This window comes from Melospiza georgiana, chromosome 5, assembly GCF_028018845.1.
Source record: "Melospiza georgiana isolate bMelGeo1 chromosome 5, bMelGeo1.pri, whole genome shotgun sequence".
Lineage (NCBI taxonomy): Eukaryota > Metazoa > Chordata > Aves > Passeriformes > Passerellidae > Melospiza > Melospiza georgiana.
The window spans coordinates 55,696,144-55,711,115 of record NC_080434.1 but is presented as its reverse complement, the minus strand read 5'-3'; the positions used below and the strand labels follow the sequence as shown (position 1 = coordinate 55,711,115).

General features: G+C 42.9%; 1 protein-coding gene across 7 annotated transcripts in view; it reads right to left on the bottom strand.

Annotated features, from left to right (window-relative positions):
- Positions 1-11,102, bottom strand: part of ABLIM2 (actin binding LIM protein family member 2) — a 130,846-nt gene extending 119,744 nt beyond the window's left edge. For all 7 annotated transcript variants that reach the window (XM_058023895.1, XM_058023896.1, XM_058023898.1 and 4 more), the window contains exon 1: positions 11,015-11,102. In XM_058023895.1, coding sequence (XP_057879878.1) covers positions 11,015-11,030 — 16 coding nt within the window. In that variant the 5' untranslated portion in view covers positions 11,031-11,102. The remainder of the gene's footprint in view (positions 1-11,014) is intronic.
- Between the last annotated feature and the right edge of the window lie 3,870 nt (positions 11,103-14,972).

Sequence of the window (14,972 nt, the reverse complement as noted above, 5' to 3'; positions counted from 1 at the left end):
TATTTTACATGTGAAGTTTTTTCTGATGACATCAGCCACAATCTTGGTTGTTTTTTGAAATGAAATCTCCTCATGGATATGATCCAGAGAGAAACAAAAATCAAGGGCAGGAATATTTAGGCTGCCAGGGGCATGGAGTTAGCAGCAGGAAACTGGCTTTGTTACAGTTGGTTTTCTCAAGCCCAACTCTTCCCTCCCTTCTTGAGCCACTGGACAAGCTAAGGACCAGATATTATTTTCAAAACTTTAGGGAAGATGGCAAAAAAATTAACCTTTCAATTTCCACTCTTTGCATCTATAGACAAATGTCAGCCACTCATGCCAGTGCCAAAAATAACCCAAAATGTATTAAGTCTTACACATGTAAAGTCAGAGTGACCTAACAGAAAGAACATTTAATTCAAACTTTGGTATTTCAGACTCCTCTTCTCTTGACTAATCCTACCCAACACAAATCACAAATCTCTTCTCAGTTCTGCACAAGCAAATCCCCTCCTCCTGTGAGAGCTTTGCAGTCAATTGACAGAAAACACTATTAGAAATCTAAACATATTTACAAAAAAATGAGCACCAACATATCACAATGAAATTCTACCAAAAAGAAACTCTGACATGAGATAACATAAATGTCATACATCCTACCAAAAAAGGAAGGGGTTCCTGCAAAATATGGCAAAATTTTCCTAAAGATAAGATGTTATCTTTTAGTTTGGGATTAAAAATAGTACAACTGTTTACCTATGACACAAAGCCAAAGACAACATCTCCTCCAAACAGTTTGCAAACGATATAAACAGCAGTCTGAAAAAATTCAGGGAATATTGATATAACAGCAATTATTGTAATAATTTCATTATTTGTATTTAAAAGTTTTCATGATATTTATTGCATTATTGCTTTCTTTAAGAGATACCATTTCAGGATGCTTACAAAGAAGTATGCAATAAAAGTTGAAATAAATTGATGAAAAGAGATTTTAACACTGACAGTGAGATTCAAGAGCCATGTTGGAAGCAGCCTAGAGACAGGAAGGAGTGGAAGACATAGGGTGATTTGTTTATTTGTTTGTGATTTGTTTAAGCCATTTTGTCCAATGGATTTGTGGATGTGCAGCTCCTACTGCCCACCCAAAGTGCTCCTTCCCCACTGCTCCAGAGCTGCCAAGATGAAATGCCAGGTAGCCTGTGACCAGTCTGGCTCTTTAGTAAGTGTTAATTCTTAATGGTACCATAATATCAGTGCAGTGGAAATAATGTCCATGTAATATTATTTTTCCACAGCACAGTTGCAATGATGTCCCTAGAAAATTCACAGGGGCTATCTAAATTTTAGTCCTTTGCCTTCCAGCACAAGAGACATGATCTGCCTTTCAGACCCACAGCAGAGAGCCACAAGGCAAGCTAAGGGTAGGAATCTTCCTTTAAAATGTCAAGGTTTGTTGTTTACCCACTGCTAAGGTCTCTCAAAAAATGGATGTGCAACTCCTTAAAACAGATCCTCAGGCTCACCGGAGGAAAAAAGAAAATTATTTTTTTAATTTAAAAAGTGCAAACCAATACAGCATTTTCTAAGCATGCAGTGTAACTGGCACAGAAATGGACTATCAGGAGAAGGGATATGTTCAACACCTTTTATTGTCTTGAAAGAACACATTTCTGCTTTTGCAAGCAACTCATTATTGGGATATATGAGTGAAAACAACCACATACAGAAAAGTAGGAGAGGATTAGATGGTTTAGCAACTGAGTTTGACCTATAACTTAGGCAGTGTCTCAAAAATGGTTTATGCAAGTAACTGGAATTAAAGATGGAATGCAGAACTGAAATATTTGTGCTTTTTGATGCTCATGGTGCAAACAGCTATACTGAAAGCATCCATCACTGTAATAAATACATAATTACTGACCATACAAAACACATGTATGATAGCAAAATTACAAGGATGGAAACTGGGAATTCATCCAATGTACAGGATTTCTATATAGTTCCAAAAATACTATTTACCCTTGTATTTAGAAAGGGCCTGAGAAGCTCCATCTTTCTAATTCTGAGCAGGACAGGTAAATCGAGCATCCAACCAACATTGTGACAGTTTCTGACAGCTTCAGCTTAACAGCCAGGCTTCTCCTGCCAACTTAAATTTGCAGCTCGTGCTGCTGGCTGCCTTCTAAAATAGGCACGACTATGGCATGCTTCTAGATCCATGCAGACCTTATGTGCTTCAGAGACAAGACACAGAAAGCTCAGCTGAGCATCTCCCCAGAGCTGGCAGCACTCCCCTAACATCAATCTCATCATCAACTTCACAGGACACAGCCTGAGCTGTTCCCATCAAAAGTCAGCTTTGACCTTGGGAAAAAACTCAGATGTATCACGAGTTAAAATTATAGATCTATGGAAAGGAATACAAAATGTGACTATTGCTTCAGCAGTTTCTCTGAAAATGTATCACATGACTTCAGACCAGAAATTTGATTTAACCCTAAAGTTTAGCAGTAACAGAAGTTAAGGGTTCCCAGCATAACCTAGGCTTTAGTCTTAGGTAAAATCCTATTAATAATATAGACAACCAAATCTGCAGCAGTGCCAGTGGGCAGCTCTATTAAGATATAAATAGAACTTTGTTAAGCTGGCTTTATGCATTTAATGAAATTTAGGCCACACTACCAAAAAGAAGCTAAAATTCATCATCTGCGGTGATGATCCCTTAGTACCACCTTGAAAAACATGTCCAAGATGGACACAGCCACTGTCATTGTTAGCTCCCAGATCAGGACAATGGGCCACACAAGCACTCAATCCAAGCTGGACAGCCTAATGATCTGAAATAACGACAATAAATGTCAGCAAACTGAAACACAATCTATTATGTTTTATCATTACTAAAGGTCTCATTGCTCATACACACGTAAAGAAGATGCTAGAAAAGCTTTGGTTATGCTCTCACTGACAACACATTAAGGCAATCTGTGGATGCTTGTTACCTTAGTTTGGTACCATGAAAACATGTGGCTATTAGAACAAAGATGCTGAAATGATTGCACCTAATTCTGTACAAAGGCACATAAATAAATGCCCTAGTTTCAAAGAGATAAAACACTGCAGTTCACAGTGATGGGTGATGATATTTTAAGATTTTCACACCAAACTCCATGTCCCAGCTGAGGGGCTCTGCAGGTGCACATACATAACCCCAGGACAGGTTTGCATCTTTAGGCAATTGTTCAAGAGATCTGTGATACATAAGCCCTGTTCCTCCACGGGGTCTGGTTCAGGAAAGCTTACCAATGTTCATAGACACAGCTGACACTAATTTTTCTCAAATTTTCCAAGGCAGGAATAAGGCATCAAAACATGTCCAGGAAGATTGGTTGGTAAATGGCCACACAAAACATTCAAGATTAATCTGCCTTTGGATCTCTGTAGCAACACAACAGATGCTCTTCAGTCATGGGTAAGGACAAATACCCACCAAAAACTTTGGACCAGATGCCCAGAGATCCAGCTGACTGCAAGCCAATCTTCAGTTTGGCAAGTGCTGGAGCAACCTGGCCTATTAAATTTTGAAAACCTCAGAGGCTGGATACTTCACAGCCCCTCTGCTACCCTTCTTGATTCCCTCCGGGGTTCAAGCACTATCACTGGGATTTCACTCTGCCTTACAATCAGCATGAACTCCTCCTGCTACTCCTGACTGTTGCTTCTTGCCCTTTTTCTGTGCCCTTGGGAGAGGAGCTTGGCTTCATCTTCCCTTCGTCAACCCTTTGGGGGGATTGAAAAACACAATTCAGTTCCCCTCTGTCTTGTCTCTCTTTTCCAGGTGGATCAAGAGCAGAGCTCTCCACTCCCTCAAGGGAAGCACAGAGCAGCTTCCCCCATCATGCTCACTGCACCAATCCTGGCAGGTCCACTCTGCTGACCAAGTGAGTGGGAACATCACAGCTCAGTTACACTATTAGTCATGGAAAGGTCAGTGAGAAGCAACTCTCCACCCTTATCACCAGTACTTACCCATCCCCTGCACCCAGGAATGTTCCTGTCACTGCCTGAAGCCAGCAGCAGAGCACAGGGTTGAGCTTGGTCTGAGCAGGGCTGGAGCTGCCCAGCAAACCCAGGGACAGAGCACAGGCAAAGCCCTGGACTGGCAAGCCTGACTTGCAGCCAGGCTGACAGACAGCAGAACAGAGAGCATATGTGCAAGGCACAGGGTGAGGTGCCAGGGCCAGTGCCAGACACTCACGGCACAGACAGACAGACGCAGCCCCAGCTGTTCCCGTGTGTGTCCCAGCTAAGGCACTTGGCTGCAAACTCTTTTCCATTCCCATCTTCTTCTCATCAAGGGTAATAGTGGTAACACAGCCATTTCTATGGTTTACTTTGGTATCAGTATACAACTGTGTATGTGACCTTAAAGATTAGATCCTCTGTATCTGTGTTGCATCTAAAACTGTAACCAGGTGATTGCCTTCATGCTGCTGGTATTGCAAAGCCAAAGGAAACATCATAGAAAATTCTACAAGACTCAAAAAGCCAAACTTCCCAGCTGAACTCAGTCAAATATCCTCAGAGGGGTCTTACAAAGTGAAGAACAGAAAAGCCTGCTTGACTTGCAGGTTCCAGCTGTTTCCAATACTGAGAATACCAACATGAAAAGAGAGGGAAAGAACATGTAAACAGAGCAAAGCAAATGAAGGCAACTGAGACAAAAACAAATAGGAAAATGCAAAAGTATTTTTCATGACTTCTAGGGCATTCACATCATTTTAAACTGCAAAATTTACAGCAGTCTAGGATTTATAAACGTACCTCAGTAAAATCTCGACAGAGGTCAAAATAAGTAAAGAAAAAAACAAAGTGGTCCCTGATCAAGAACTCTCCAAATGAATCCTTGCATACAAGGCTGTCCATTCATTCAGTCCCACTCAGAGTTGCTCAGCAAAGATCCCAGTATATATTTAGACATCAACTAGTAAACTGCCTTATGAATCACTTCTGAAACTCCCTTTATCCTAAGTCACATACTGTATGTCATATAATCTCTAAGTCATATACTTAGGAGGAGAAGGAAGTATATGACCTATTTTTTAAAGTGACAAAAGCTCTTGCCTGACACTTAAGCAGAACAGGTTCTGTGGCTTGTTCTTCATATGATATGCATCAAACTTTAACTCCTACTTCACCATGAATTTTACCATACAAACAGTATGACAGCAATTCAATCTTACTTTGTCACTCCCTGAAATAGACTTGAAGGAACACAAGCACTGAATGCTCAGTGCTCCCTTTTGTACACCACACCAGCTATTTCACTCCATAAACCAGTACAGGTGAGGGATTTTTCTCCCAATGAATCACAAATGAACTTGGCAAAAGGGAAGAGGAACAACCATATTTCATGCTCCTCTGAAGTATCACAGTGCCTCATGCTAGAAATGAACTGACAGAAGTGGTACCTAAAAACTTCCCAAGGAACTGGATGCTGTATTTGTGAGCAGCTACTATGCAGTAACAACCAAGACTACACATTTGTTCTTCATATCCACCATGAGGAGCAACTGCAATCTGTTACTGTTTTACAATGACAGCATTACTTAAACCTAAAAATAGCAGTTTCTAAGTAGGAAAAAACCAGCCTGCAATTAAGAACATTAAAGTATTTTCAAAGCATCACTAGTGATCTCCTGCAATTGAGGAATTTGTATTTTTCACGGCCACCTGCACTTAGACTTTGATTTCTTTCATCTACAGATCAAGAAATTTGTCCCATAAGATCAGGAGAGTCTTCAATATATAGTTAATGATCAATTTGACTAATGCCAGTAGAAAGATTTGATTTTAAAGAGAAAGGGGAAAAATTGGCTCCTAAAGCTACAGAAATATTTACTGAACAAAGTTTTTATTAATCTCACATTTCTTATCTGAAATGGAAAAATAAGTAACCACACTTCATGCAGAACAACACTCCATCTAGATTTCAGAGCACGAACATCAACTAATAAGCTGTGAAAGAAAACATTCCAGTGTTTTAGATGGTAACAGTTATGGACCTTGACATGCTGCTAATGGATCTTGACACAGGGAATAATATAAATTCAGAAATGTTTGCCTTAAGGTTATATTTAAGGATGCAGAGAGCAAGCCAGCAAATTGTCCAATAATCTCCAAGGCCCATGCTCCACCCTCCATCTGATGCTGGGCTTGTGCAGAGACCCAGCTCTGCTGCCTGGGCCCCCTTTCATCCTGGCACTTACAGAGCTCTGTTTCTAACAGCCCCATGCAGCACAAGCCCTCTCAACACAAATGTGTTTAATTCTTTACTGTGAGTGCTGGGTGCTTGGTTGGAGAACCCAAGGTCCAAAGGTGAGTTAATGGTACCAGCAAACCCCCAGAGGACTGGAAAATGCAGCAGTGAGCTTACAATTAACAGCAGTCAGGAAAGAGGAGTTTCCACTGCTAAAGCCTTAATTTGTGTAGAGATGAATTGTTTGTCAAATCGAACAAAACTAAAATCAGGATTTCTTCATTTCTTCTTGAATGTTGGCCATCCCATTGCACAGAAGAAGAGAGATAAAAGCAACCATGCTGGTAGTTCTCAATTGTCTCTACATTTCTTAGAACTCTATTGTGGTATTTTCGGGGTCTCCCATGGCAGGAAGGAAATGATGAATCTGACTCCATGTTCTTAGAAGGCTAATTCATTATTTCATATACTTATATTATATAAAAGAATGCTATATTAAAGCTGTAGTAAAGAATAGAGAAAGGATACTTACAGAAGGCTCAACAAGATACTAATGAAAAACTCATGACCTCTTCCAGAGTCCCAACACAGCTAGCTGGCTGTGATTGGTCATTAAGTAAAAACAATTCATATGTTGGATAAACAATCTCCAACCACATCCCAAAGCAGCAAAACACAGGAGAAGCAATCAGATAACTATTGTTTTCATTTTTCTCTGAGGCTTCTCAGCTTCCCAGGAGAAGAAATCCTGGCAAAGGGATTTTTCCAGAAAATATGACAGTGACACTCTATGTTTTCATGTCAAAGATAATTCTTGGTGATAAAGTACATAAGCAATAATGTCCTGAGGAGCAAAACTGAAAGCAGACTGCTTGTACCTGGTACTGCAGGGGCAGTCAGAAGTGAACAGACACCAGCCCATACCAGCCCAGAAAGGTGCTCAGTACCAGGCAGGTGCTGCACTGCAAACAGACAAATGAGCAAGGAGGAGACGTCACTCAGAAAGCCAAATGTCTGGATTCTGTTAAGCAGAACCATTCACCTTTCCAGAGATGGGCTGCAGCACCTGGGCAGCACGGGAAGGCCACCAGGAGACAGGATGTCCTGCAGACAGGAGTGACCAGCCGATGTGACATCACTGAGAATCTCTTCTGACCTACTTCACCCTCTCCTAACTGTGCTGTGCGTTTCTACCATCCAAGAACATGCGGCCATTTAAAAGATACATGCACTGAGCTGAAACCATTTTCTTAAGAGCTGTACAGAATCCCCCAAAACCTTAACAAATCCCAAGATACAGTTTCCTGATTTTTACAGTCTAAGAAATTAAATAGACTCTTTGCAATTCAACCCAATTTTCAGGAAGAAAATACCATCAGGAAATAGAGGTTGTTGGGTTTTTTCAGGGAAACCTGGCTAAAATGGCAATGAAATGAAGTAGTTCTACTCTTGTTTAATTATGAAACATGTAGGATTGCACCTTATAAGGTAGCATGTTCATTAGCAGGCAAACTCCAAAGCAAGCTGACCTCCTGGTGCTCCTGTCTAGTAATTCAATGCTCTTTTACCAGTGCCAAGAACGAAGGGCTGAAAGAAAAATTCTGTATCTAAGTATAAAATATAGCACAGTCTGAAACAATCATAACTTTTGTCTCTAGTGAGGATCCTTATCAGCATAGTTGCATGTGAACTTTGAAAAGGAATTAATCATCTCCAAGCTGAGCTGGACCCTGTGTGACCAACCTGAGTAACCTCTTTTGTAACCAGAGCCACTACATTCCTGCTCCATTCGGGCTGTGACACTCCATTAGCTGTTCTCTGATCCATGCAATCAAATTGCCCCTTTAATATAATAGTTTAAAGACTAAATAGCTGTGTGAATTTGTGTCATGACATTTAATTTAATCTAATCTAAGATAACTCACCTAGTATGTAATTAGCTCTGTGATTCCCTTTTTGCACTTAAATAATAGACATCATGTTACCCTATTTCTGGAAATTGAGGAGAACCTCATTTTCACAATCTCAAATATTTAACCTATTCTGTTCTTCTTGCTATGGTTTCAAGATGGCAAAGAACTTAATTACTAGACTGAAAAACCGTATTATAAACTCTTAAAAGTACCTTTAGTATCCTGAAAGCACAACCATTTCATGCAAATCTCCCAGGTATAAAAATCAGTGAATAGGCTCTTTCTTAGAATTAGTCTCAGCCAAAACCAATGGTAAGTATATATAGAAGGCAGCTGAGGAAAATCATGTGTGGAAAAATCTAATTACAACACACGTAATGATGCATCTGAGCTGTGTCTTACTATACCAGGTGATCATATGCTTTCTAGATTTAAAATTATAGCCTGAGTCTGCAGCCATTCATCAGGACAATGGCTCAATGCATGTACTACTGAACCATTTCAAATTGTATTACCTTTATCAATATATTACAAACTACATCACCCTTACCAAATATAAGCATTTCTGTATCTAATGCCAAATGTTATGGTAAAGTGGCAAAGCAGTGTCACAGCACTGCCAGAAACCCTCTTGATGCAGACAGTGAGTGATGTGCTGCCTTGGTGCAAGAGAGGACACACACTGAGCAAAAGTTTCTGGAGTAATAAGGCAGATTCTCAACTGTTTGCTCCACCTCAAGAGTAAGAGAAATACTGGGAATTTCTCCTAGATTACCAAAACATGCAGCAGTTCATTGGAACTTATGTGAGGCTGATTTTATCACACCACTGCATCCTTGTTTTCTTTGCAGAACTAGAAATATATTTCTGTTAGAGTAAACAGCAAACTTTGAATTAAAGCCTTTCCATAGTAATTTTGGTGGAAATCTTTTGGGAACAGCAATTTTAAACAAACCATGGCACTGAATTTGTTGTACAATACATGACCCATCAATGTTAATGGAAAATTTCCATTGATTTCACTGAGTAGATATGGGCTTCTCCCATTTAATTTATCATGAGAATTGATTGCAGGTTGTTTACATAGCCCACACAGAGACACAAAATCAAAATCTGTGAAGATCAAAGCTAACCCTATACTTAAAACCAAAACTCCTAAAACTGCCAGTTATTCTTTCAAATTAGACCTAAGAACTCTCAGGGTTTTTTTCCACCCTCTTTTTTCCCAGGATGTTATTTTTATCTTGGCACTGTTCTTTTTTGCTATTTAATTTACACCGTGTTTGGAGCAATTACTGAGATAGAATTGTGTCAAGTCTCTTCTGCACTAACTTTTCTACTGGGCTAATAACTTCAGAATATATTTAACTGACATTTAAAATATTATAGAGAGAAAAATTTGCACTCTAGTATTTCCTCTACCAGGCTCAGTTCTACCACAATAGAATTTAAACATTTCCCAGTGTTTCATGTTCTTCAGTTCAACATTACATACAGCCAGGCGACCAAGGAGAGGATTCCATACCAGCATTTCACCATTGCCAAAGGAGATGTTACCATCCTTGTTAATTATCCCGATGCTCTTTAAAGGCAGGAAACAGACTGGGGATTTCTATTGTAGTTCAAACACCCTGCAACACATGCCTTGCTCTCACCTGCACACCTGCCTTGGCCTGGGCACTTCCAGAGAGAAGACCAGCATGCTGGCAGTCCGTGTTTCACCCACAGACCATGTGAGGACGTGGACAATCAGCACACACGAAAGCACTTACACCATCAACAAACACGAGGAAATGCCAGACTCGGCTTTCAGCTGCAATCTGCAGCAGGTGCCTGACCCAGGTCACTCACTGTCCTAACCGGAGCTCGTTCTCCTCTCTGCTTGCAGCAGGCTCCCCTTTGGCTCGCTGCGAGGATGTGGTATGATTAAGCATGTTGACATACAGAGTCACCACATAATTGTAGCTATTCAGCCTCTCCCTGTTGTTGTGGTAGAGCGTATATTTAGCACTACAGTTACCCTCACAAACGAAATACACAACCACCTCCCACAGTCCCCTCTCCTCTGTGCACAACCCTGCATTTGCCTTAAGGACTGTAATATTTTGCAATCGGCTGTGCTCTGAAGTAACCACCCCCCGCCGACACTCAACGCAGATGAATGCTGAATCGCTAAAAAATACAGTTCCAAGTCAGTTCTCAAATCCTGCATGTATCACAGGATAAATTAGTTTTGTATTGCCCTGGGCAACTGGATTCCTCCGGGCGCCAATCCTAGCTTGGGCACCGTGGCACATCCCTGACATCCACCTTCTCTACCGCCACAATATCTCACCCAGCAAAAAAGGCCGGTTTTTAACCCAAATATCCCCGTCTGAAAAGCTGTGTGTTCCCACCCGGGATGCCGGGGCACCAGCTGATGCCGCCCGCGCCGCACCTCGGCTGCGGGGCCGCGCCGATCCGCTGGGTACCGGCAGGGATGGAGCCGGGGCGGCCCGGCCGCGGCCGCTCCAGCCCGTCCTGAGGGCTCCGGCCGGGGCTGCGGGGAATGCCCGGGGCTGCGAGCTGCGGGCCGGGGCTGTGGGGGACGCCCGGGGCGGGGGCGGCTCTGCCGGAGCCCCGCGCTGGGTCCGCAGCCCCTCCCGCCCGACAGCGCCCGAGGCTCCGGCAGCGCCCGCGGCTGCGGCAGCTCCCCCCGCCACAGGCGCACACACAGATTCTCGTATTTTCGGGTGGCTTTAGGTGAGCAATTTTTATCCAGCTGCCGCTGCCCGCACCCCGCGCTGCAACGAGACGGACCCGAGCTGGGCAGCGGCAGAGATGCCCCGGGGGGTCCCGGCCGCCCCCCGCGCCCGCCTACCTGTGCCGGTGCTCATGGCGCTGCCGCCGCCGCCGCCGTCACCGTCACCGCGCCCCGCGGGCGGCTCCGGCTCCAGCTCCGGCTCCGGCTCCGTCCCCGCCCGCCGCGCAGCGGGGCCGCGCCGCGCTCCGCCCCCGCCGCCAGGTGCCGGCGCCCGCAGTCCCGCCGCGGCTCCGCTCGGCTCGGCTCGGCACGGCACGGCTCCGCTCAGTATGGCACGGCGGCACCTTGGGAAGTGTAGGCAGCCCCGCGGACTACATCCCCCTCCGTGCCTTGCTGCGGCTCCGGCCCCGCCGCTGCTGCGGGCAGAGCTGCTGCAGCACCCCCGCCCCGCAGAAACTTCTGCCCGGGTCTCGGCCCCAGCCGCAGCCCGCTCCCACCTGCCGGCAGCCACCGCTCCGCCCGGCCTCCCTCGCCCTGCGGCTGAGATCTCTGAGATCTCCCTCTGCATTTTCCTGTCCCGCTGGTGCTGGGCTCGTACGATGGCCGGGCAAAGCCGTGAGGTGCACCTGGGCTCCGGCGTGTCCCCGAAGCGCCCGGCAGTGACCATGAGGATGCTTGCACTGTTCCCCAGCGCAGCCCGGACTCCCAGGCAGCGCTGCACCGCACGGAAGGTGTTGGCAGCAGGTCTGGGCGTTCAGCAGGGTAAAGCAATGCTTTCTGGAGCAGGTGAACTTTCACTGATCCTTTGGATTTGAAAGTACAAGCGCACACAATTACTATTAAAGCCATTTGCTTATTAAATATCGATTTATTCAGTATTTCATCTATCTGAAAATCTATTTTGTTTCTGTGAGAATTGATGGGATGTTTTTTTAAGAAACAAACATCTGTGTTAACAAATACAATAGCAGCCAGCGTGGTTGCATAAGCGTGCTGTACTGCACAGCTGCTCTGATGCTGATTTCAGACTGTGCTCAGGGCAGCTTGGGGTTACAGTAACAGCATGAGGAAATAGGGATGTGAAGACTTGCTTTGCATTAATATCAGCCTGCTCTGTTCCACTGACAGTTGCCTAAAAGTTATAACTCAATTAACAGTTGTAAGCACAAAACCTACACAGCTTTCCCAGCCTCCACCTGAAACTGAAGAGATGAGCTCTGTAGCTGTGCTTACACATCACACTTTGATAGAGAATCGTGGTCCTTGGCCCTGTGTAAGAACGGCAGTACCTTATGGCTCTCATGACATTTGTCTGCTGAGCATGGGGAACCTCTGGACATAATCACTGCCCTCAGGAAGAATGACAGTGATTATGTCCAGAGGTTGTCACCTGCAATCTGAACAGCCACAGGATCAGACAATCCAAACAAGTAACATCCCATTCCTGACAGCCACCATCAGTGGGTATCTGCTGAGGGATTTCCTGAGCCAGATGTGTATTCTTTGTTTAGAAGAACCTTCTGTGGATTTTCTTCTGTTGTCTTGTCCAGTTGTAGGTTCCAACCTACACACCTGTGTAGGTTCACAGAGAAAGTGAAAGGGAAATGTATGCTTGCTATCTCTTCAAGAATGAGCAAGCATACATTTCCCTTTCACTTTCTCTGTGCCACTTATGAGTTTACACTGCTCCATCAGATTCCACCCTTCACTCCTACTCTAGTTAGTCATTCCTTAAAATGGGTGACTTGCAACTTCAGTACCATGCTGCTGTCACTTTCTGTCATTTGTTCTGGAGTTTTGTTGTTTGATTACCAACTTTGGTTTTAATTATGAAGTGTCTTTGCATATAATAATCATCATAAGTTCAAGGCAATCTCTGACTGATGTTAGTAACCCTGTGGCTATGCATAAGTGTTGCTTTAAAAGCTAAATTTGACAGAACTCTTGTCTTGGATGTGGTGGGTGTACAATCCATATTGGAGGTAATGAAGAGGAAAGAGCCTTGGGCTTGAAGGCTGCTAAAAGACAGTTTGACCCTTCTGCTGGGTGGCAAAAGGAGAATGTATGCTAAAGTCTTTCAAAATTCATTGCAGTGGGAACCCCAGGGCCACAAGAGGTTTTGGAAAATTTTCCTACAAGTCACAGAGACAACTTAAAGGTCAAGGTTACTACACAATTGCTCAAAGTGCCCTCACAGAGCCAGATCTTAGGAAACACTGAGAAACAAGCCATGGATTTCAAATTTCCCCTTGTTTAGGGTAATGCCACCTGCCACAAGCTTGATTAAAAGTTCCCATGAACCCCTGGAAAAATCACGGTCTGCTTCTGATAAGATCTCCTTACTCCAACCAGTGAATAAGGGAGTGATCAGCACTTGAAAGGTCTAAAAAAGACATTTCCCAAGCTTATCCAGAAAAAACCCTGCTTCAATGACTTTTGGAGGTAGTTCAGTATCATGGATGACACAGATGACACAAGCATTACTTGGGAAGAGGTCACAGTTCAGTGGATGAGTGGTCTGTGGCAAAAAGAGTTGCCAGAGTTTATTCTGAATTCTGTTGAATTTGATGTTATCCTTGCTCTCCAGAAAAAAAATTATCTTCTTCTATGATAAGCTGGCCTGGAAAGGGTTGATAGCAAAAGTGTGGTGAAATTGTTAATTTCACAGTCAAAGTGAAACTGTCCAGAAAGGGTTACCAAGAAGGCTTATACTAAACAATTTAAACTGAGCACCAAGTCACAGAATAAGTAGCTCAAATCTTTAAGGACAATGATCTGTCCTGAGAATGGGCAGATACACTCTTTGGAGCGCTGTAATATTCAGCCTCTTGTTACCAATCTCAGGCTAGTGGGCAGTCATCTCTTGATTTTCATTTTTGAAAGCAATCAGCTTGTTCAGCTGCAGTGAAGAAGACTGAAAAGTCAGCCTTTGACCTGTCAGCACTTTGCACCACTTCTGTCATTACTGGGAATTCAATGGGCACCTGACAAATCTGATGATCCTGTCTCTTCCTTCACATCCTCAGTGTCATCCTTAATTCTTCTAAGAGCATTGATTTTGAAAATGCTTGAAAAATGTTATGCTAGACAAATGCACTTTCTAGCATAGAAGTGTTTTCTAAAAAATCTCCACCGGTATTATTTGGATAATTTTATGGAAGAACTTTACATTTTACTGTCCATATGCATTTAAATTCTATGTCTTTCTTAAGTACATCTTTGTGTCTTTCTCTATTGTATTAGCTGTATCAGGAAAATAAAATCTTCACTATCTACTGAATCCCAGTTATCAGAAATGCATCCTCCTTACATAAGGGAATATATATTTATGTGTCTTCCCTGGGGTAAGGGAATATGTTTTGATGTAAAAAAAAAAAAAAGGAATGAGCACTGTAAATGTAAAGAAACAATTCAATATTGTGTGTCTTGCATTAAAAAAGGTCCAGCTGAAGCAAGAAAAAAGGATTGTTTCTAATATTTCTGAAGTTTCCAACTTCAGGGTGGTCATGGTCTTCCAGGACAATAAAATTATTACTTTTATTTGATTATTTGTCTGAAAGTATTTTAGGTCATTGCCATATGAGAGGGGTCATATTCTAAAAGTACCTCAATGACGGAGGGTCCAGCAAGAGAGAGAGAGGAACTAAAACTTCTGCACTGGGAATGAAGCAGAACGTTTATGTCTTCCAAAAATCCCCAACAAAACAAACCAACACAAATCAACCAACCAACCAACCAACCAACGTTCAACAACAAACAAACAAAGCAAAACAAAACAAAAAAAAACTGTGAAAAAGCCATTATTCATCCACTTGCCAGAAGTGTTTTACATGCTAATCCAGACTATAGAAAACTACAAATCCAAGCAGCTGCTTAACCTTCCAAGGGTTAAATTTTCCCTTGGCTTTATGTTCAAAGCTGATAAAGTATCACGAGATTTTCAGGTCAAATACCAACTTGGAGTGAAACTTAAAAGAGCAACTACTTTGTGCCAGCTATGCTATTAGTTTTGAAACCCTTCTGAAGTTGTCCTAAATAGATATGTCATGGAAAAAAAAAATCAGAAAAAATTGCA